The sequence below is a fragment of the Anas platyrhynchos genome, chromosome 16 (genome assembly GCF_047663525.1).
Source record: "Anas platyrhynchos isolate ZD024472 breed Pekin duck chromosome 16, IASCAAS_PekinDuck_T2T, whole genome shotgun sequence".
In the NCBI taxonomy this organism is placed as follows: Eukaryota; Metazoa; Chordata; class Aves; order Anseriformes; family Anatidae; genus Anas; species Anas platyrhynchos.
The window spans coordinates 1,642,205-1,662,408 of NC_092602.1; the positions used below are offsets into that span (position 1 = coordinate 1,642,205).

At 43.8% G+C, this 20,204-nt stretch overlaps 3 protein-coding genes across 4 annotated transcripts; 1 reads left to right on the forward strand and 2 right to left on the reverse strand.

Moving 5' to 3' along the window:
- Window positions 1-127: 127 nt before the first annotated feature.
- On the reverse strand, window positions 128-4,808 carry UNG (uracil DNA glycosylase). Its single transcript, XM_072024253.1, has 7 exons — window positions 4,630-4,808; window positions 3,968-4,171; window positions 3,793-3,888; window positions 3,033-3,130; window positions 2,303-2,391; window positions 2,028-2,206; window positions 128-1,496 (listed from the first exon to the last, which is right to left on the reverse strand). The coding sequence occupies exons 1-7, from the start codon at window positions 4,720-4,722 to the stop codon at window positions 1,356-1,358; spliced, it is 900 nt and encodes a 299-aa protein (XP_071880354.1). The 5' UTR covers window positions 4,723-4,808; the 3' UTR covers window positions 128-1,355.
- Window positions 4,809-4,847: 39 nt separating this feature from the next.
- On the forward strand, window positions 4,848-6,420 carry ALKBH2 (alkB homolog 2, alpha-ketoglutarate dependent dioxygenase). Its single transcript, XM_038187586.2, has 3 exons — window positions 4,848-5,111; window positions 5,285-5,483; window positions 5,589-6,420. The coding sequence occupies exons 1-3, from the start codon at window positions 4,886-4,888 to the stop codon at window positions 5,893-5,895; spliced, it is 732 nt and encodes a 243-aa protein (XP_038043514.2). The 5' UTR covers window positions 4,848-4,885; the 3' UTR covers window positions 5,896-6,420.
- A 393-nt stretch (window positions 6,421-6,813) lies between these two features.
- Window positions 6,814-19,830, reverse strand: USP30 (ubiquitin specific peptidase 30). Of its 2 annotated transcripts, none has more exons than XM_038187317.2 (12): window positions 19,508-19,830; window positions 18,285-18,467; window positions 17,719-17,822; window positions 16,761-16,859; window positions 15,962-16,001; window positions 15,621-15,715; window positions 14,829-14,888; window positions 13,638-13,724; window positions 12,983-13,063; window positions 11,703-11,922; window positions 10,925-11,033; window positions 6,814-9,849 (listed from the first exon to the last, which is right to left on the reverse strand). In XM_038187317.2, exons 1-12 carry the CDS (start codon window positions 19,605-19,607, stop codon window positions 9,585-9,587), a joined length of 1,443 nt encoding a protein of 480 aa, XP_038043245.1. In that variant the 5' UTR covers window positions 19,608-19,830; the 3' UTR covers window positions 6,814-9,584. The 2 variants fall into 2 exon arrangements, with proteins under 2 accessions (XP_038043245.1, XP_038043244.1); XM_038187316.2 differs by having other exon boundaries at window positions 15,962-16,004; window positions 19,508-19,828.
- Between the last annotated feature and the right edge of the window lie 374 nt (window positions 19,831-20,204).

The following is a 20,204-nucleotide window of genomic DNA, read 5'->3' on the forward strand; positions in this document are numbered from 1 at the left end:
CAAAGGTGCCGGGCCTGCAGAGGGTGACGAGGAGAAGCTCCCGGCCAGCAGCCCCCAGTCACATCTCCCCCAGGCTCCCCGCTCCCTCCACTGCTTCTTTCTAACCATACCAGACCACAGCACAACATAAACCAAGAGGTTTTTATTTAAAAAACAATCTGGAAAACAAACAAATCTCAATACACTTGAAAACTTGACTAGTGTTACCTTCCAGAGTAAATACAAAAGGTTTACAAGGGCATTCTATAAAAACATGAGTACAGAACAAGGCACTTCCATTAAAAGAAAGTATGAAGTCAAAGATAAACTGGAAACCCAGAAACAAGTCCTCATCTGCTGCCTGGAGTGACGATGAGTTATTTTCTACAGTGGCTAGAAACCTCGTTTTACTTCTGTGAAGGCAAAGCACAAAACTATCTCTGTATTAAGACATTAAAAGACCTGAAACCTTCAGCCCATCAACTGGCAAATCTTGATGGACAAGACTTGTTGAAGTCAGCAGTCATCCGACAGGGAGATCTGCAGGAAAATCCCCACTCAGGAGGGAGTACAGATTTTTTTTGAGACCACTTCCATATCTTATGTTCTGATTTTCCAGGATATCCAGTGATCCAGCTCCAGTGGTACACTCCATACAGGATCACCCCAGGGTTCATCATCATCGCAGCTTACCTGTCATCCAAGTGATTAACGCAGAACAGAGTCTAAAAAAAAAACCCCTTAGTTCCCCCTTCAAAGGGCATGTTTTCTTTGGGAACAAAAAGCTCAGAACATGACCGGAGTGTTGGTCACAGGCTGCCCTTGGCTGCTGGGCAGGTTAGCCCTGAAACCTTGAGGACAGACACAGTGAGTGAAGCCTCTGACAGTGTATTAACAGTCCCAACAACTTGTGTTTCTAATAAATCTTGCATCTGTAGCAAAAAGGGGGAAAAAAAAAAGTCTTCTCCTACAAGGGGAATCAGCATGGCTCTAGTTTCTCCCCAAAAAAAGAAATCCAGATTTGCACAGCAAAATGCTAAGGAGGAGGAGGTAAGGCAAGGCGTTATTTACAAAAGCTGAACAGCTTAACCTGTAACAATTTACATCCCTTCACAAGCAAACCTTTTCCCATCATAACAAACACAAATTAACATGAAACTGTTTTTGTTTCAAAGCAGGCTGAAATCTGTTCAAAGAGTAGTCAAACAGTCCACATAACATTCAAATTTGCTCTTAAAACAGAGGATCTGAGAGTCAGGTCTTCTGTTCCTTGAACAACATCAGGAGAATAATCTCAGGTCAGCAGAAGTTCCACAGAAACCAGACAACCCTTGAAACAGGGGCTGTTTCTGACCACCAGACCCCACAGCTCATGCTCAGAGCGCTCTCCAGTCAATGGGCTTCTTGCCAGATTTCTTCAGCAATTCGTTTGTCTTAGAGAAATGCCGACAGCCAAAAAAGCCCCTGTTCACGGAGAGAGGCGAAGGATGAACCGTCTGCAGGACGTGGTGGCGCTTCTGTGAAAGGTAAAAGGAAAAAAAAAAATCATCAGATCTGCAGAGTTTTAGCTCCTGGGATGAGGCTGGCTGCTCCACTTCCTAGCAAGCAGCTGTAATTTCCTCTGCACATTTCCTCGGCCATCAGACCGAGGAAGGAAGGCCCAAAATCCCAGCCATGAAGGCAGAAACTTTTGTCCCACTGAGCAGAGGCAGGAGGAGTGGCTGTGCACAGAAACAATAACACCCAGCCCATTTTTCGGTTGCTGTAATCCTAACAAATTTTACACTTATTCACAAGCCCCTTCCTAGAAATTCCCTGTCTGGGTCATCAACTGGAAGCTCTTCTCATAACAAGAGGTCACACTTGCTCCACTTTTGTTGCTTAATTCTGGCAAAGACCAAGCTAGAACAAAAATGCAATTAAGCTTGTACAGCAGAGTTCAAGCAGGGAGAAAAACTCAACTCTGTAAGGAAACTGCCCTCTAGTGTCCACCACTCAACTGACCAAAAAAAATAAAAAGCCTCAAGAGAAACAGGAATAATCTGTACCCTGTCAATAGAGCTGCCTTTCTTCTGCGCGTAGGCTCCCCAGAGCATGAAGACAACGCCATCCAAGTTCTTGTTCAGCCAGGACACCACCACATCTGTGAACTGCTCCCAGCCCTTCTCCTTGTGGGAGGTGGCCTGGTGAGCTCGCACTGTGAGGACAGCGTTGAGCAGGAGCACGCCTAGCACACAAACAAAGCCACGTTAACTGCTGGTTCCTGCTTCCCCTGAGAAATGGGGAATAACTGGAGCTGTTCCTATGATCTCAGGGAATTTACCTTGCTTGGCCCACCCTGTTAGATCTCCATGACCGGGGTGAGTGAAGTCTTCAATATCATTAGACAGCTCCTTGTAAATATTTTCTAAACTGGGGGCAGGAAGGGAAAAAAAGATTTTAAATTATGCTTCTGAGGCAAACTAATTTAGATATTCAGCAAAACTTGTAAGATAAGATACCTTAGAATCTTTATTCAATTTCTACCTAAGTTACTATTACTCTTCGTGGGAAAATTAGATCTTTGCCTTTCCTACCAGTTATCAAGCAAGCCCCAACCTTGCAAGTGCTTCCAGCAGCATGCAAGTGTCATAAATTCACAGCCAACAACTAAGACACACCCGTGCTCTTAGAAGGGCACCTTTAAAGATAAGAGCAGACAGCACCATTTACTGCTCTTACATTAAACAATGAGACTATTGATCTTAATTTAATCATTTAAGATAACGCAGCCTTTGTAGCAGCTGGGCAACAAAGCCTCTTTGTGTTCCTAGCTAGATGCTTTAGAAGGCCTCAGCACCACAGGTGTAAATTTAGGTCTAAGCATGTTCTTCAGAATACCATCTCCAGAGAATTATGTACATTTTCAAAATGATCTTTCCTCTAGGCAATGCACAACTCAAGTTTCGGCAGCTGTGACACATCCCCTGTCAACGATCTGACTTGCAGCCATGAGTAACAGAATGAAATAATTTGTAAATAAAAGTACTCCTGCAAATTGAGTACTGCCATACCTGGGCGGAGGTGGAACAGGTTTCTGGACACTGAAACAGAGCCCATGAGCTTGATTAGGTCCATGATACGGATCTTGTCCCAAGATCACAACCTTCACCTGAAAGCAAAGCTTCATTATAACTGAATTGCAATCAGCATTATTGCCAAAAGAGGAGAAAAAGCTTACAAGCAAGCTCTATCCTAAAAAAGTCAGACAAAAACCCAAAGAACTGACATACCTCACTACATACAAGTTAAGGAATACAGCCCCTACCTAAGTCTAACCTCACTGCAGTTTTTCTGACAAGATTATGGAAGTACTTTGAGTACAAAGGACCAAAGCTTTCAAAAATCCACAACACTACGAGGGTATTTTTCAAGGAAGTTTCATTAGATTTGAATTTTACAACACATTCACAGTGATATCCACAATTACAAACACAGCTTATTGCCAAGGGGATTACCTAAGAAAGCTACATATATTTTTTAATTACAGTTCATTAAGAGAGCGGAAAAAAGCAAGAGGTACAAGATGGGAGAACAGGCACCACGTTATGCTGGTAACACTAAAAATAAGGTCAAAAGCCCCACTGCAATTCTAAGGGAAAGCCCACAGCCAGTAATAAAACACCAAAAACGAACTTGGGTGTGGGAGGAGACCAACAGAGCGGGACCCATGGGTGCTAAGAGCCAGCAGCACCCACACCGGGGCAGCCCCCAGGACCCCACAGCAGTGTCTGCACCCCCCCCAGAGACCGGCACCCCCGCAGCCCCACTCACATCCCTGATGTCGCACATCTGTGTCCAGGTGAAGACCTGCTCCGGGGGCGGGTACACGGTGTGCCGCTTCCTCTCCTCCGCCACGAAGGCCATCAGCTGCGGGCAGAGCAGGCGGATCAGCAGGGACCGGGGACAGGGAACCGGGACAGGAACCGGGGACCGGCCCAACGCTCACCTCCATGAAGTAGGGCTTGGAAAACTCCTTGGCCAGCTGCCTCCGCCAGCTCTCCCCGAAGCCCGGCGGCACGTTGCGGTCCGCCAGCCGCTGCAGCGCCGCCTCCTTGTTCCTGCGGATCCGCTCCAGCTGCTCGGGGCTCAGCGGCGAGGCCGCGCCCGCCTCGCTCCCTTCGGCCTTCGCCTTCTTGGTGGCGGCACCGGCCTGGAAATAACGAGAGAAAAGGCGGCTGCAGAGCGGGCCCAGCCTCGGCCCGAGCAGCCCGGGCGCCATCCCGAGCCCGAGCCGTTCCGCGCCCCGCTCCGCCCCGCTCAGGGCGGCCCCGCGCCCCACGCGGCTTTTTCGCGGCAAAACAGCGCCTCGCCCCGCCCCCCCGCGCGTTCTAATTTTCCTATTGGCCGCGGGCAGAATCCGCTCTTTCCTATTGGCCAGCGGCAGCGGCGCGGGGCAAATCTACCTAGCAACCGCGCCGCGAGGATTCCCGCGAAACCCACCGGGCGCGGGCTCCTTTGGCGGGGCAGCAGCGCGGCGTGGGGACGGGACCGGAGCCCCGGAGCCCCGCATCCCCCCGGGACAGCGGTGCCCTGCGGCCCCCCCCCCAGCGCCCCATACACCCTCAGCTCCCCCCCAGCAGCCGCTCCCCGCATCCCTCTCCCCATCACCTCCTCCTCATCCCCGCCTGGCTCCGGGGAGCGGCTGCGCTTCCTGGCGGGCGCGGTGCCGAAGAAGGAGAGCAGCGTGCGCTGCCCGATCATGGTTGCAGCAGATCCCCCGAGCAGCAGCAGCGAGACCCGCGTGGGCTGGGGAATTTGGCGATTTGGCGCCAAAACCGGAGGCGGGGGCGGGGCAGGGGGCGGGGCGTGCGGAAGGGGGCGGGGCTCCGGGCGCGCGCGCGCGCATCCGCAGCGCGGGGCACCGATGGCGGGGGCGTGCGGGAAGAGGGCGAGGCTGGAGGAGAAAGAGGCGGAGGGGGACGGGGATAGGGACGGGGGGGTCGTGCCCGTTCCCGTTCCCATGCTGCCGCCCCCCCCCTGCCGCCAGATCCGCGGGCAGGGCCTGAGCTGCGAGTACCGGCTGCTGTTCGGCCCCGCCGAGGCGGACGGCATCTTGCGGAGGCTGGAGCGGGATGTGCGGTACCTGCCCGGTGAGAGCCCCGGAGCCTTCTTCCCCGAGCGGGGAGGAGAAAGACAGGGGGGCGGCTGGCAGCTGCTGCATGCAGGACCCGGGATCTCAGGGTGGTGGCACCCCAGGGTGGTGGCAGCCCCTGGGAGAGGGGTGCGGAGCTCGCCCCGACCCCTTTGCCTCTCGTTTGAGCAGATGAACAGAGCAAGCTGCACGTCTTCGGCAAGTGGCACAGCATTCCCAGGAGGAAGGCGGTGTACGGAGACCCCGAGCTGAGGTACACGTACTCGGGGGTCACCTTTTCTCCCGAGCCCTGGATCCCGGTTCTGGACCACATCAGGGAGCGCGTTGCCTCGGTCACGGGGCACAACTTTAATTTTGTGCTCATTAACAGGTACGTCAGATGTCCAACTGCATCAACCGTGCCAATAGTTCACTGAAAAATTGCTTGGCATTCGTTTTATGGAACTGGGAGAAGAATTAATTATTGCACTTACAGATACAAAGACGGTCTGGACCACATAGGTGAACACCGAGATGACGAGAAGGAGCTGGTTCCACGCAGCCCCATCGCGTCTGTGTCCTTCGGGGCCTGCAGGGACTTTGTTTTCAGGCACTGTGAGTCCCGAGGGAAAAAGGCCAAGCGCCGCATCGAGCCCGTCACGCTGCAGCTAGCCCACGGCAGCCTGCTGCTGATGAAGTACCCCACCAACGTGTACTGGTACCACAGCCTGCCCGTCCGCAAGAGGGTGCTTAGCCCCAGAATCAACCTGACGTTTCGGAAAGTGATGGCTATAGACAAGTGAGATACTCAGTGATCAAGTCTTTAGACTCTGAAAATGAAGGTTTTCTTCCCCGGTATGGCTGCCAGTTTCTGCCTCAAAGTCTTTGACAATCCAAAGCATTAAACCAGAAGAGTAGGTTAGTATTCCTGGTAATTTACTAATAAATACTGCAACTATTACTCTGCAGTACCAAGAATACTTTGTCAGTACACTGTTGCTGTAGTCCTGCTGACACGTACTTTTAATGAGTAATACCCTTGAGGAAGTTTGTTCTCATCTGATCTTAATCTATGCCCTTGCTCAGAAAGATTGAAATATTCTGTATCGTTGAGATAGGGGTGAAAGTTTGTAAGTTCTATAGAGTGCAAAGCGTAATCATTTGGAGTGAGCCTGTAAGCTGACAGGATTCATTGGCTGATACTTTTCTATGTTCTGTCAATGAGCTACAGTTTGTTTTTTAAAATAAAATACAAATGGGACCACTGTGAAAGGAGGATTGCTAAGATATGAATAAAGTGAGTGCAATATGTTTTATAGTCACCACGATCTGTCTGCATCAATTCCTCTGTTGCTTTACCTCATCTGTTTGCATGGAAGACTGGGTTCTTTTGGGCAGCAGTGTGGTGGGAGAGGACTGGAGGATGCACGAGGTCCTGAGCCAGAAAGGGAACTGGTCCCTGTGTAACCAGGCTGTAAACATGTGAATTGCACTGGGCTGCAGCCTTCAGCAGTAGGTCTGGCAGGGCTATGGAATTAACACGGATTAGACAGTTTGGGATGGATAATCCCCACTACCAGGAAGGGGGATATTTAGCGTGGAAAGCTGTGGGAATGCATCTTACCCAGAAAATGTGAAGTGCTGCTTCTGTCAGATACACTGTACGCGGTCTGGCTTAGAGCTTGGGCTGTTTCAAGAAATTACCACCTGCAGACAGCTGCTTTTTCTATTAAGTTTGTTCATTTATTGCTACTGTACAGTTACAAAAATACCCTGAAGTGAAAACGCAACTCCAAACAGCAGTGCAGTGGTTTGACTCTAATATCATACATTTTTAAATAATACACAAAATAAAACAAGAAGAATCCAAACACAAAGATGTCACCTGGAGGGCCTTATCTGATGTTTTGTAACCTACGTTTCCTTCACACCTTTTCCACCATGAAAACTTGTGAGCAACAAATAATAATGGATGATCCTCATGTGCCTGCACAGAGCCCACTGACTTTGAAAGGTGAAGGCTGGGTGGGAAACTTCAGCAGAGGTCTTCGATTCTCCCAGTTGGCTGAGAGTATCCAGCACAGGACCAGGATTGAGGCACTGACAGTTGCCACCTTCCTCAGAGAGCTCTGCCAAGACTGCCTACTGCTCCCCAACAGTGAAAACCAGAACAAATGCAAACTATTCAGAACAAATTGCTGACTCATCTCTAAAACCCTCGAGGAAGCTTTCAGAGTAGGTCTGCAGCTGAGTGAAAGCGAGCAGTTTATTAATGTCACATATCAACTATGCTCCCATACTCAAACTAGTCCCTGCTAGAAAGCAGCTCTTTGCAAAAAAAGACATTAAAGGTGCAAGTTTGCAGCACTGCGTGGCTTTATGTTGCTGTTTTTTATGCCACGCTGATGAGTTTAAGACTGTTTATCTGTTGTGCGTATCTTCTGACTCACCTCCAGCACTGCTGCTTTCTAACCAAATGATCTGTTCAAATTAACATAAAATTCACAGTTTAAAACCCTTAAACAGACCCTACTAGGAACAGATAACGCAGAATATATGCTATTGGCAGTGGAAATGGTTGAGGTACAAATTGAAGACTTTGCAGGATGTTTTCCCTTCGGTGACCCCCAGCTCTGCTTTACACAATTCCTACCACACACCCGTGCTGCTCAGAACGGAGGGCTCTCCCCCCTCTTTGCTTCCCCAAGTCAGTCAGATCTTAGTTCACGACATTTTTGGCATTTTGCATCCTTTTTTTTAGTATTATTTTTTTCCTTAACTTAAAAAAGAGAAGTTAAAACCATGCTACTGTTGATGCCCTAGCCTAAAAAGGGAGGCTCCTTCTAATTAGTTTGTCGACTTAGGGCATTTTATATACTATGAACATTACCTGGAGGAGGAGTTGTCATCCACACTCTGCAACAACGTGACACTAGTAAATATTTTTTCACTTACATCCATTACCACTCCTATTTCAGCTGGTTTTGAGCCTCCCATTAAGGAACTTGAATGCCTGTGAGTTTTATGTAGTGATACCAATATAGGAAGGGGAAAGCTGTCTTAAAAAACTACTAAGACAGTTGTTACCAGCTGGAAACTTAGTTGCTGCTATATACTGAAAAACCTAGTCTGAGAAATTAAGTCTTTTTCCTCCAAGCAACAAGGATAGAAAAGAGCTAAAAACAGCCTACTTACTTCATTCCGAATAAATTAAAAAGTCAAAAGTAGCTTTTGCTTCTCCTTTCCTGCTTTGTTTGGGTTTTTTTTTTTAAACACATCAATCTAGAGCAGCAAAGTACAATTTCCATGTACTTTGCAGGTCTCTCCATGTATGGAGACCTGCACATCTAACACAGTGACAGCCTTTCCAGACTACTTTACCAGACAAGCTCCCATCAGTCCTGATTCATTTGCAGACACTCTAACGAGGATGCTTGGGCTGCTATATATCTTAGCTCACAGTCACAACCAGCATAAGCCCTAACGCTCAGCTGCCAGCCTGACTACGTATATCTGAATGGTTGATGGGAAATGATGGTTTGCAACATTAAAATAGGAAGGGCGCATCTAGAACACCAATTACAGTAGCCTCAAAGTAACGGCATTAAAAGTTGTAGTCCCTACTACAAGCAACAGTATTCACAGTTTCATAATGACCAAGGAAATTACAATACTGATCGCTAACAAAAGCTTCCATCTCTTCATTTCACCTATAGAGCAAAGATAAAGGGCAAACAAATCAGGGTGTCAGCTCTTCATTGATAAAAGAAATCGATCTTTTCTCCTGGAAAAAGGAAACTGCAGTTTGAATCAGTAGAAGTATTTCTGTGATGTATAAAGAACTGAAATCTTAGGAAAACAGTGAAGAGGGAAATAGGTTTTTGGATTGTGCATATTACGTAGAGATGCCTTGTTTTATTCATTAGCTGCGATATCAAAAGAAATCTTGTTTGTTCATAATTCATCCCATCATCTTGAGACATTTATCAGAACACAACTGACAAGCAGTGGACTCAGACAATGGTAACCTAACTGTTCAAATGAGCTCAAGGCACTTTGTTTCTCAAGTCATTGCCTTTGATAACAGTAGCTTCCCATCAGCTGCTTCTGGGGCTCCCTTGTTCAAAAATGTCTGCAGTGAAATGTATCGGATTAAAAGCGTCTCCCTTGGATAGTTTACATGTCAGGATAGGGAATATGGCCCTGGGAAGTCTGCTTGAAATGTCTGCGTTAGAGCTGTGATGTTGACAAAATTACTACCTAACAGAATAAATGCTTCTGTCATACAAATACGTTTTGGACTGCACAACGTTAGCAGACCAACTTTGGGTAGCATCATTTTGGTACAAAACAACTCCCACAGGAGCCAGCCGTTGCCATAGAGGGAGGGGAAAGTTAAAGGGCCTGTGGTGGATTATTTGCATAACAGACAGGAGGTGCAACGAGGATCTCAGAGGAATTTTGGCAGTTTTTGTCCTCCTTCAGTTCTCAATCATTCCTCAGCCCTCAGCTCCAAACGTTGGTGCTGTACCTTTGAGTGCACACGCTCATAAAAAAGCAAGTAAGCACTGGAAGAAAGGACCTCCTGCAAACTGGCTTTGCGAACTGTGTCATCTGAAATCCATAACCACTGATTGCTGACAGACAGAGGGCTCTTTGAAGAAGGCGGAGAGCGGCGGTAAGTCACAAAGTGTCCAGAATGCATATCTCCGTGGTGAACTACGACTGCCATCAGACGGTAAAGGTATACAGGGGAACTGGAGGAAAAATGAGAAAAAGGAAAGGGTCACCAGACCTTGTGGATCACATGTACCTAACGAAGCTCTCTCTTCTTTTCTCTTCAGTTGCAATTTCTTTTTGGAGCAAATAAATATCTCTGTAAGAGATGTGCTGCTTCGCAATTACTTTTCAATATACTAAATCTTCTCTGCAGTGCTGCCTTATTCTGCTGAGAGAACCAAACCACTTGTTTTAAATGTTTAATGCACCAGAGGGCTACTACGTTTTGCACAGTGTAACTGATTTAATTTTTCAGCAATGTTTTCCATCAGACGTACCAACATGCCAGAGTTTAGTTCTTACAGCACTGACTGAACAGAAAAGTTATTCTAGAAAGATGTTGTTTTAAACTGAAAAGAAGTAAAGTTGTGTCAGGTAATCCACAGATGACAATGGGTGTACTTTCAAGGACTTGCTCTACATGTACAACTGTCTTCAGAACAGATGTTTGGCACAAAATGCTTCCAGGCTACTGTTCCTACAGAGATTGCAGGAATTGTGCTCCCCATGGGAATAATAAGCAATGAGAGACAGAAGAAATATTATAGAACTATCATTGGTCGCAGACAAGAAAACAAGTGAACCTTCTCAAAAGCCAAGAAAACAGATTATCAGCAGAAGCATCAAGACTGGATTTACAAAGTAGAATCATTGCAGCTGCAACTTAAATTGAGCTTTACAATACAATTGTAAAGAAAAATCTAAGAGTTCTAAGATTTTCTTACAATGATTATAAAAAAAAGTAAAAGGAAGGGGTAGTAGAAAAAGAGTAAAAATAAGAACATGAGTATTCAAAAAAAAAAGACTGCTGCATCATCAATCATAGGAAGAAGATTGAATTTTGCTTGTAATATGCTATACTCTCTTTTATAGTAGCAGAAGAATGGAGCCAAAGACAACCACTAAAACTCAGTCAAGAGAAGAGCAAAAAAATTCTGCACAGGAGCTAGAATAGATGTTAAATTCCATGACTACAGAGCTTTCTGCTAAAGACGGAAGAAAACATAATTTGCACAGACAGAAATACAAACAGGGTACACATTTCTCACTTACCTGCATTCAGGGAATGCAGCGAGTGGAAAAGTTCCCGAGGACATTAAAAATGAAGTGGAGCAGGCACCATTCATAATGAGCGATTTAGTACTATGTGTCTGTTCTGCATCTGCAAAGAAAAAAAAAGTAGAAATTCAGTAATTTAACTTAAGATTGCTAATAACTGCTTCTGTTTCTACTGTATCTAAAAAGTATTGTGAAGTACTGTGAAAGTATTTTGCTCGATTTGCTACATTAGCACAATCCCTTAGCAATGACAGGAGTATAATATAAAAATAATTGCCACTGCCCTTGGATATGACACATGTGAAAATGGCCATGTGTACAAAATCCCAAATAAGTAAAAAACCCCAAGTTGCCTAAGTTGTAGATTTACTACAGTTAGATTTTCCAGTTGCTTTCTAAGAAGCCGCAATTCCAAGCATTCCTTCTGTGTCATTTTTGAAGCCTCAGAAGAGATCACTAACAAGCTAATCACTAGGACTTCCTGAGGGCAACGTTTATCAGTCCTTTGGATCTAAAACATGTAAGTTCTTCACTATACGGCTTTTATTTGTTTATATGTTTTTTAATATCCAGTAGAATCAAATTAAATAATTTAAACTGAACTTGAAGCCTGGAACAAGCTATCTTATTACTTGCTAGGAAACAGATATTTACCTGTCCTCTTTGCACAGTTTAAGTAAAGATTCTGCTCTTAGAATGACATTCTGCAGATCAGATGTCTTATCACTGAAATGGAGAAACACCTGAATTATTTTACTTTCAAAATAAATACCTGAAGGTTTTACTGCTATCCCATCCTTTGTTCCAGGCTTTGTCTCTTCAGAGTTTTTCTGATTCAGATCATTCTGGCTTGGTTTATGAACAGGAACGTGATATTTGTAGATGTCCATGATCAGAAACTCATTGAACTGTACGTGTTCATGACGTTTCAGGGGTGTGCCTTGGTTTGACCAGCTCAGTCTTTGCAGATGGATACATAAACACTGAGGGAGCTTCAGCCAAGTTCCATACAAAAGGAAAGCCGAAATACATTTTAAATTAAGAGAAACAGCTGTTAAAGTTAAAAGCACACTAATGGAATGGGTAAGTCTAATGGATAAGGAAAAAAAAAATCAATGAATTGTTGTCTCCTTATGCATTCATCCACTCTGTCTGCATTAAACTTACTGCAGTAGTATCCGTGAGTCGCAATAAAAACTCACAAATTTTGAGATTTCTAATGATGCCATTACTGTTCACTAGACAGTAGGACAGCTCAGGTTAATCATTTTCTCCAAATGGCAGAACAAAAAAAAAAAAATCAATAAAAATATGTTCTTGTTCCTAAAAAGTGCCTATCATTTAGCTTGTTGATCTGTGAGGTAGAAATGAGGACTGGAATTTGTTGCAGTGAGACATTTGCTAACACACAGTAAGTAATAGCTTTGCACAGTAAGAGTACATGGCAGAAAAAAGTCAAGAAGTTATAAATATCTGACACTTGATGTCATGCCAGGGCTAACCTTTGTCAATAAGTACATATTATTATTAATGACACCTAAGGCTCTATTAAATAGGCCAGTGCCCTGTTGTCCTCTGCATTATATGATCACAAAGCAAGAAGAAACAAGAACTTCTAATATAAATTGTACCTGCTGTTTTGCACTGTATTCTATTGTTTAAACCATCTGTATTTAGAACATTTTGAATTCTTTGAAATGTGCATTTGCAAAATACCACGCAAATAAATCTTATATATGAATCACTTTACTTACCAAGGAAATCAAGAATTAATGCAAGACACATGAACTGCAATTAAGCCAAACTCACATTTAAACACTTTGCTGAATAAAAGAAGAATATTCACATTCTTTAAGCTACAGAGTTGATGCTTTGCTGAAGCAAGGCCTCAATGACTACAAATATTTGACAAGGGTACTTTTTTTTTTTTTTTTTTTAAAAAAGTTAAACATTAAAGTGAAATACCAAGCAGACATGAAGCAAACAAATCAAAGAAAGAAAATAATGTTTAATAGCAACAAAAAACAGATTTGGAGGGTTAGCTTGCCTCACCTTCCCTAACTTTAATTGCTTAACAAATGTTGTTCTCTGGTTTTCTATGCTCTGTCCATTCAGAGTCCCTTCTGCCTGAATCTGCAATCAAAGGGAAAAAATAGTCATTTGATTACTTGTTCTATCCAGTTACACGTAGTAATACTGCAGACAAAAGTAACTTCTGTCGAGAGCTATGCTTAGTTCATTAATTGCATATACAATTTTCCATGAATGTTTTCAAGAGTTGTTGGTCTATCCTAATGGATCACAGTTCTAACACAAAATTAATCAGAAATGAGCATTTAGAAAACAAACCCAGTCTGCAGGTTTATGTGTAGTTCTTTGCCTCTTCTGTTAGTTTTCAAACAAACCGTTTTGGATCTTTATTATCGAATTGTATTCACCTGTAAAGTACTGTTTAAAAATATCAGAACAAAAAAATATCTCAAGTATTATCTAGATCCAAATAAAGCATTTTTAAATTGTCATATTATTAATAAATAAAGCTTAAAAAAAAAAGTGAGGTAGTAACTCCCTTCTAATCATAAGAAATCCCAGGCAGGCTGCAGGCTTTTCTGAAGTCACAAAACAAGCAGTAGAAAACCAAAGCCATAATTCTCAGTCAGAAGGCTTGAAATTGAGCTAGAGTGTTACATAAATTAACACTACATACTTTTGTGCAGTTGTCACACACAACATCCTTCACAGATTCAGAGGAGATGAAATGATGGAGGCAGTGATCCAGCGTCAGTGGACGACCCTTAGAACAACACCAACACCAAAATTATTTGCAGCAGTCTTAGGGTGCGTGCCATTTAATTCTGTGACAGTATTTCACAGTCTCTGCCATAAGAACCATAAAATTGCAGATTTGCTTCTGGAGAAAACTGACTAACTGGCTGAGTATAAAAACCATATAATACAGCTAACTGTGGGGATTCTTCCTGAAGCTGGATTCCACATGGAAAACATTGCAGCCTCTAGGTACAAGCAACAGCTCTAACTCCCTGCATGCCTCCTTTTGTGGCATTTTAAATCACAAATTCCTGGGCCTGTTGCTATTTTTCCTCCAAAGTTGCAGCACCTCTTGGGTCACTTTTTGCACTTTGTCTCTCTACACAGGAGAAATACAGCATTTCATTGAGTTTAGGCACTTCTTCCTATGCTTCCTTGTAGGATGTACTACACGCAGCCAGTGTGAATGGCATTATCTTCAATGACAGTATAAAATAAAACACAAATAGCAGAAGATGTGTCAGAATCCAAATCCTCTAGCTATCCAGGAGCATATTCTGGAGATAGAAGTCAGTTTCCATGAGTGAAAGTAGTTGTTTCTTGTCTGTAAAGCAGACATTAGGTAACAAACTGTTACAGAACAAAGGTCCTGCACATTTTGCCCCAGAAATCTACAGTGTTTTGTCATTTAAAGTTTCTTCACAAAGCCCAAGGGAAACCAAAACAATTTCTGGTTGAAATCACTTGATCTAAAAGACTGTATTGGGTAATAGCGTGCTATTGCTGCAGAGACAGAGCACTTGAAGGTCACCTTCTGAGGCTGCCAAAAACACACAGCCCTTAGGATACGATCTGGTCTGTTCAAATTACGACGAAAGGACCAAACACGTCACCAGGAGAAAACTACTGGTGTCAAAGTCACACTTGTTGTACTAACTGGTAATTTGCCATAACACATTCCTGGTAAGGTACTGTGTTAGCCCAACAGGATCATTTATAAAGACAATAAAATAAACTCTAGCTGCTCATTTACACGGACTGTAACAGCTTAAAAAGACACTAGTGAAGATAAAGCTATGATGACATGCCAGTAGATAGACCAGCTGGATCATCAATAACAGATACATACCCACACAGCTGCTGGGATACTCAGTGAGAGACTGTCAAAGGTATCATACCTCACAGGACTCTGCAAGAGAATATTTCACATCCTGTGAGCAAAAGACTACAGCAGACCACAAAAACACAAAACCAAACAACCACACAACACTGTCACACAAGACAAATGTATACCTTCTGCTGTCCATGTGTATCTGGTGGAATAGGACAAGAACAACCACGTTCCCCACTGCAGTGCTAGGAAATACCCAGTGCAGTGCACAAGGTGCTGCTCTGCCTGTTTCTACAGAAGCTGCCCCTGCTCACTTAAATTTATTTGCAAGTTTTTGAAAAATAAAAGTACTAAATGTACTCATTCAGAGATCGAACTATAAGAGATTTATTTTCTGTATTTTTTATTAATCTAGATTTTCTTCATCTCCTTACTCTGGAAAACTAGAGTGCAACTTAATTTGTGCAATCTCAATCCTGCATGCTGAATGAATAGCTAGTCCTAATCCACGTGAGTGGATTTTTAGGTATGATATTGTGATACCGGGTAATAAATGTAGTAAGACACTTATTGGCTGTTATCCCCAGAAAGTGAATCACACTTCATTTTCTTCAGTATGTCTAGCGATACGTTCTTGTTCATCACCAATGCCATAAGTACTTGGAAAAGTAGAAGCTGTCAGTACCGCAAACCTCTGAGCTTAAACCTGCTATGCTGCAAACAAGGGATGATGATTTCACTTCAGAATGCACTCTGAATCTCAGGCATCCTTTTTCACGTATAGATATTACCAGACACATTTTGTTATACCTGGTGTTCACAGTGCTTGCAAACCATGTTGCTAGTCAGCCTTCCATGAAAAGGATGCTGAGACTTCCAGCGACTTGACATAGGAGGAAGAGACCCTGGAACACAAAATTGAAATTGCCCTTTTATTTTCAAAACATCCATGTTTATCACTGTAATCCCCCCTTCTTGACCCACAGCAACAAGAGTAACTGCTCTAAAACACATTCTGTCCCACTGACAAATAATTAGTGGCATTTTACAGCTGAAGGGGAAATGCAATTCAGTCCAACAAAGACAAAGTGAATACACTATGACTTAATATTTGTATTTCAGGATGACAACAAAAAAAAAAAAACACATACCTCTCGTTCTGCAGGTTATTTGCTTTTGGATTATTTCTGGCTGCTACAGGGGAAGATAAAAGATTCATTAACTCCACCTCAGAAAACCTTAAGTATTAAATACGTTCTTATTTCATGCCTGATATACCTTTCTTCTGTTAGAACAATTGTATAAATTTAAGTGTCATCATATTTCAAAACAAAAAAAAACTGGTGCACAATAAACTTCTAAGTTGCAAAAAATAACACTTCTAATAAAAGGAACAATTAACCTATGGAATTCTCTGCCTGAGAGTACTGAAATAAAAGCTTAACAGATTTGATAGACTTAAATATATTTTAGACAAAAAGATAAATATCTTCTGTCAGCATAAAGCTGACCACTAATATTGCCAGATAAGCTACAACTTCATCTCCAAATGGATTATTCCACAAGCATCCATTCTGCAGTTCTGAAACCTCTTTCATCTGTCAGGTCTTACAGATAAGACAAATTGGTTAGGTGGATTGCTGTTGCATGCTAGTACTTCAATCCCTATAGTCAATGGATTTAGGGATGCAAAAGGCCACATGAAAGTGGGATCAGTATAAACTCAAATACATTTGCTTTCAAACTTTTTTTTTCATTTTCTTTTTTTTTTTTTTTTGCCTGACCTATTAATTCATTTCTATCAGAGCAGTAAAGAGCTTTGTAAACAAAATGAAAACAACTTCGGTTTCTAATCAGACACTTTATACTTGACATAACCATCAATCTAGGCAGACTACCAAGGAGATTTAGGAACTTCTGCTGTTAATGAAATATCAGTAAATAAGTCACCTCCAGTGAATGCACATCAAACAAATGTGTGACACGTGGCTGACGATCCCGTTCATCTTCCAACGAGGAGGTAAGTACATGAAATAGTTCATGAGCATCCTATTAAGTAGAGGTATAAGATTTAGAGAAAGCAAAACCAGAAGAAATCCACACACACACCAAGAGTACTAATGCTCACATGACTACATCACTGCACTAAGCAATTAAAGGAAAAAATACTGCTTAGAGCCCATCTTACACCTTAATAGCAATCATTTGTACATCCACTGCAATTTTGGCAAAAAGTGTTTTATATGAAGCTGAACTTCATAACATCACACATTATTAATAATATTCTGCCTTGGATAAATTCAAAAGGTACTAAAATCGTTGGAGGAAAAAAAAAATGGATGCACAAATGCCAGCTTCCTCGGGCTTCAATAAAAGCATCATTGAAATCTGTGCTATTTGTTTTGGCTCTGAAACATAAAAGAAGGATACAACCGCATTTTGTGAATGAGATAATTGATTCAGTTCGCTGGCCAGCTGGATTCACTTAGTGGCTGAAAATACTGAAAACAAAGCTTAGAAATCTTGTATGTTACATGCAACTGAATTTGGAAACGTTAGTGAAGTGGAGCTCATCCCTGCAAGCAGGGTGGGACTTTAGCATAGACCCTTAAGGTATAGAGAAGTTAAGGCTGTATGCCTACTGTTTTAATATTACTGGCTCCATTTTACCAAATCTGGCCTAATTAAATATGAGTTTTGAAGCAGACAAGGTTTCCATGACAAATATATACGCAAACTGAAAGCACCATTCATTAATTACAGGATTGTTTTCCTTCACTATTTAAAGCAAACTTTTTGCTACAGCAAAGATTTGACACCCAGTGTTATTAGTACTATAGCTTCAGTTTTTCCTTTATTCCTTATCTGAGCTGTGTGCCAGGCAGTCTAGCTTGAATTTTGTAATCACCTGCTCTTCAAATGATGAGATCTGCCACCTGTAAATTCTTAGAACTTCTAATAAGCAGCTGGCATCCAGGACATCATCTTCCGGTACCTCTTGACAGGATAAAGCTAAAGACATTGAATTTTAAAATGTTAGGAGGTGCCACAAAGAATGGTTAGAACACAGATCTGTTCATTTTAGGATTTATGGTACTTAGGCGTAACTGATTACCGCAAAGTTATTCTTGATTAAGACAGACAGATGATGACAATCAAACTAGAATGTATTAATTAGCATTCTCACCTGACAGTGTCACAGACTGAATACAATTTTCCTTATCTAATACATATGCAAAATGAAAGGTTTCCTCAACTAACTGATACAGGGAATAAATAATATTAACACTGTCTGAAAAGATTCATTTTATCCAACATAAAATGTATTTCATGTAATAGTCTGTATTTTTGACAAAACAGTAGGCTTAGAAAAAATGCTTAAACTGTATTATAAAGCATTGGAAATAAGACTTACAGAGAGTGTTTATGCTAAGTATTTTCTTAGTTTATCACAACGTGAAAAAGTTAAAGTACCTCTGAGGAGATGCAGCAAAGTGAGTGACAAGTATTGATGCTCGGCGGATTGGTTCTGCTCTGTCTTGTATTGTGCTGTAAATTCCTCCAGCCACTTGATGAAAGACGGACATGAAGATAAGCCTTGCAGCAACGAGTTCATAAAACAGGTGTTCCCTAAGTTCAGGAGGCCAGGTACGAGCCCTACAAATACATACGTAAGAGTTTACACCATGAAGCCTAGGAAAACTTTACTATTTTTACTGGCAAGTGTTCTGTTAGGTATTGAAATCACATTAAAATTACATTATTTCAGTTTATTTAGTGCCTGCACCTACTGAAAACTCCCATATACATGACAGTGTGCTATAGCTATATCCATGGTGGTCTCCAAGAGTTTCACCACTCCAAAAGCCTTCCTAAATTTTTGTTTGAAAAATATTCCCTTTCACGATAGGGATAGATTTTTCACTTTTCTGATATGAATAGATTTATATCAACAACGATAAGTTTCAGGATTAGCTGCAGGTTACTGTACAAGCAGGAATTTAAAGCTGTAAACGTTTGGTCCCAACAGATAGAGGGCTGGGAGCCTCAGGGTCACCGCTGTGCCTCGGTGGGGTCTGGGGGGGCCAGGATCAGCACACTGAGCCAAATCCTCACACACACACACACACACAGAATTTCTAGGTTGGAAGAGACCTCAAGATCATCGAGTCCAACCTCTAACCTAACACGAACAGTCCCCACTAAACCATATCGGTAAGCTCTACATCTAAACGTCTTTTGAAGACTTCCAGGGATGGTGACTCCACCACCTCCCTGGGCAGCCCGTTCCAGTGCCTCACAACCCTTTCAGTAAAGAAATTCTTCCTAACATCTAGGGCTGGCTCAGGGCACTTCTGTACAACCCCGCTTAGCCAGAGGCTTCCACTCACCTTGCACTGATGGCAACAAGAAAGTATTTTGCACCCAAACGCCCAAAATAAGATCAAAGCCTTTACCTGCAGCAGTTCAGCAACGAGCTTACCACAGAAGCGATACAAACATACTCCTGATAAGCCAAAATTTTTAAAAATAAACAATTTAAATAGCGAATATTTTACTATAGCAATGGAAGTCCTATTTCTACACCCATTTCTTAAGGCGTTACGTTCCCAAACGCAAGGAAAAGGGCCAAAACCGACTCCTCAGCCGCAGCAAGGAACGAGGAAGCCGAAAAACCGAACCCAGCGCGTCCCCACCTCTCCGGCGCCTCTTCCTCTGGGCGATGGGCCCCCACAGCACGTACACACCGGCGGCCAGCGCGGCCGCCAGCCCCCCGAGCACGCCCCAGCTCCTCATCGCCGCACCTGCAGCGGCCCCACGGAGCGAGCCGTGCCTAACGACGAGGCCTCGGCTCCCTCCCGGTGCCGGTGGAGGCGCCGGGCCCGGGCCTGACCTGGCGGAGCCGCCCCCGGGCCGCGGCTCCCCCTCAGCGCATCCCCCCCGCCGCCGCCACCGCGGAACCCGTCCCCGCGGGCTGTGGGGGAGGCGGACGGCGGGAGGGGTGCGCCGGAAGTGCTGTGGGGGGCCCGTTTAGCGACCGGACCGCCCCTAGCAACCGTTGCTAAGGCCGCGGGAGGGCCTACGCGGCCTAGTCCGGCCCGGTCCAGTCCGGGCGCGGCCCGCGGTCGGAGCTGGGCCCCGCAGCTCGGCCCGCAGCGCTGCCGCCTTGTGTCAGCAGCTGTTGGGATTCGGGGGTCTGTTAGCAAGGGGTGTGCTGGCGTCCCAGCAGCGCTGGCAGCCGCAGATGGCTCTTGAGGGATCTCACCTCGAGGTGGCAGCTGCTGAGCGCGGCTGTGGGGCTGCTGCTGCTGCTCGCCCTGCAAAGGAAATCTGCCGGCCTCGGGGAGCCAAGGGGCTGCTCCCGGTGCTCCTCCGGTGCCTGGCGGTTCTCCA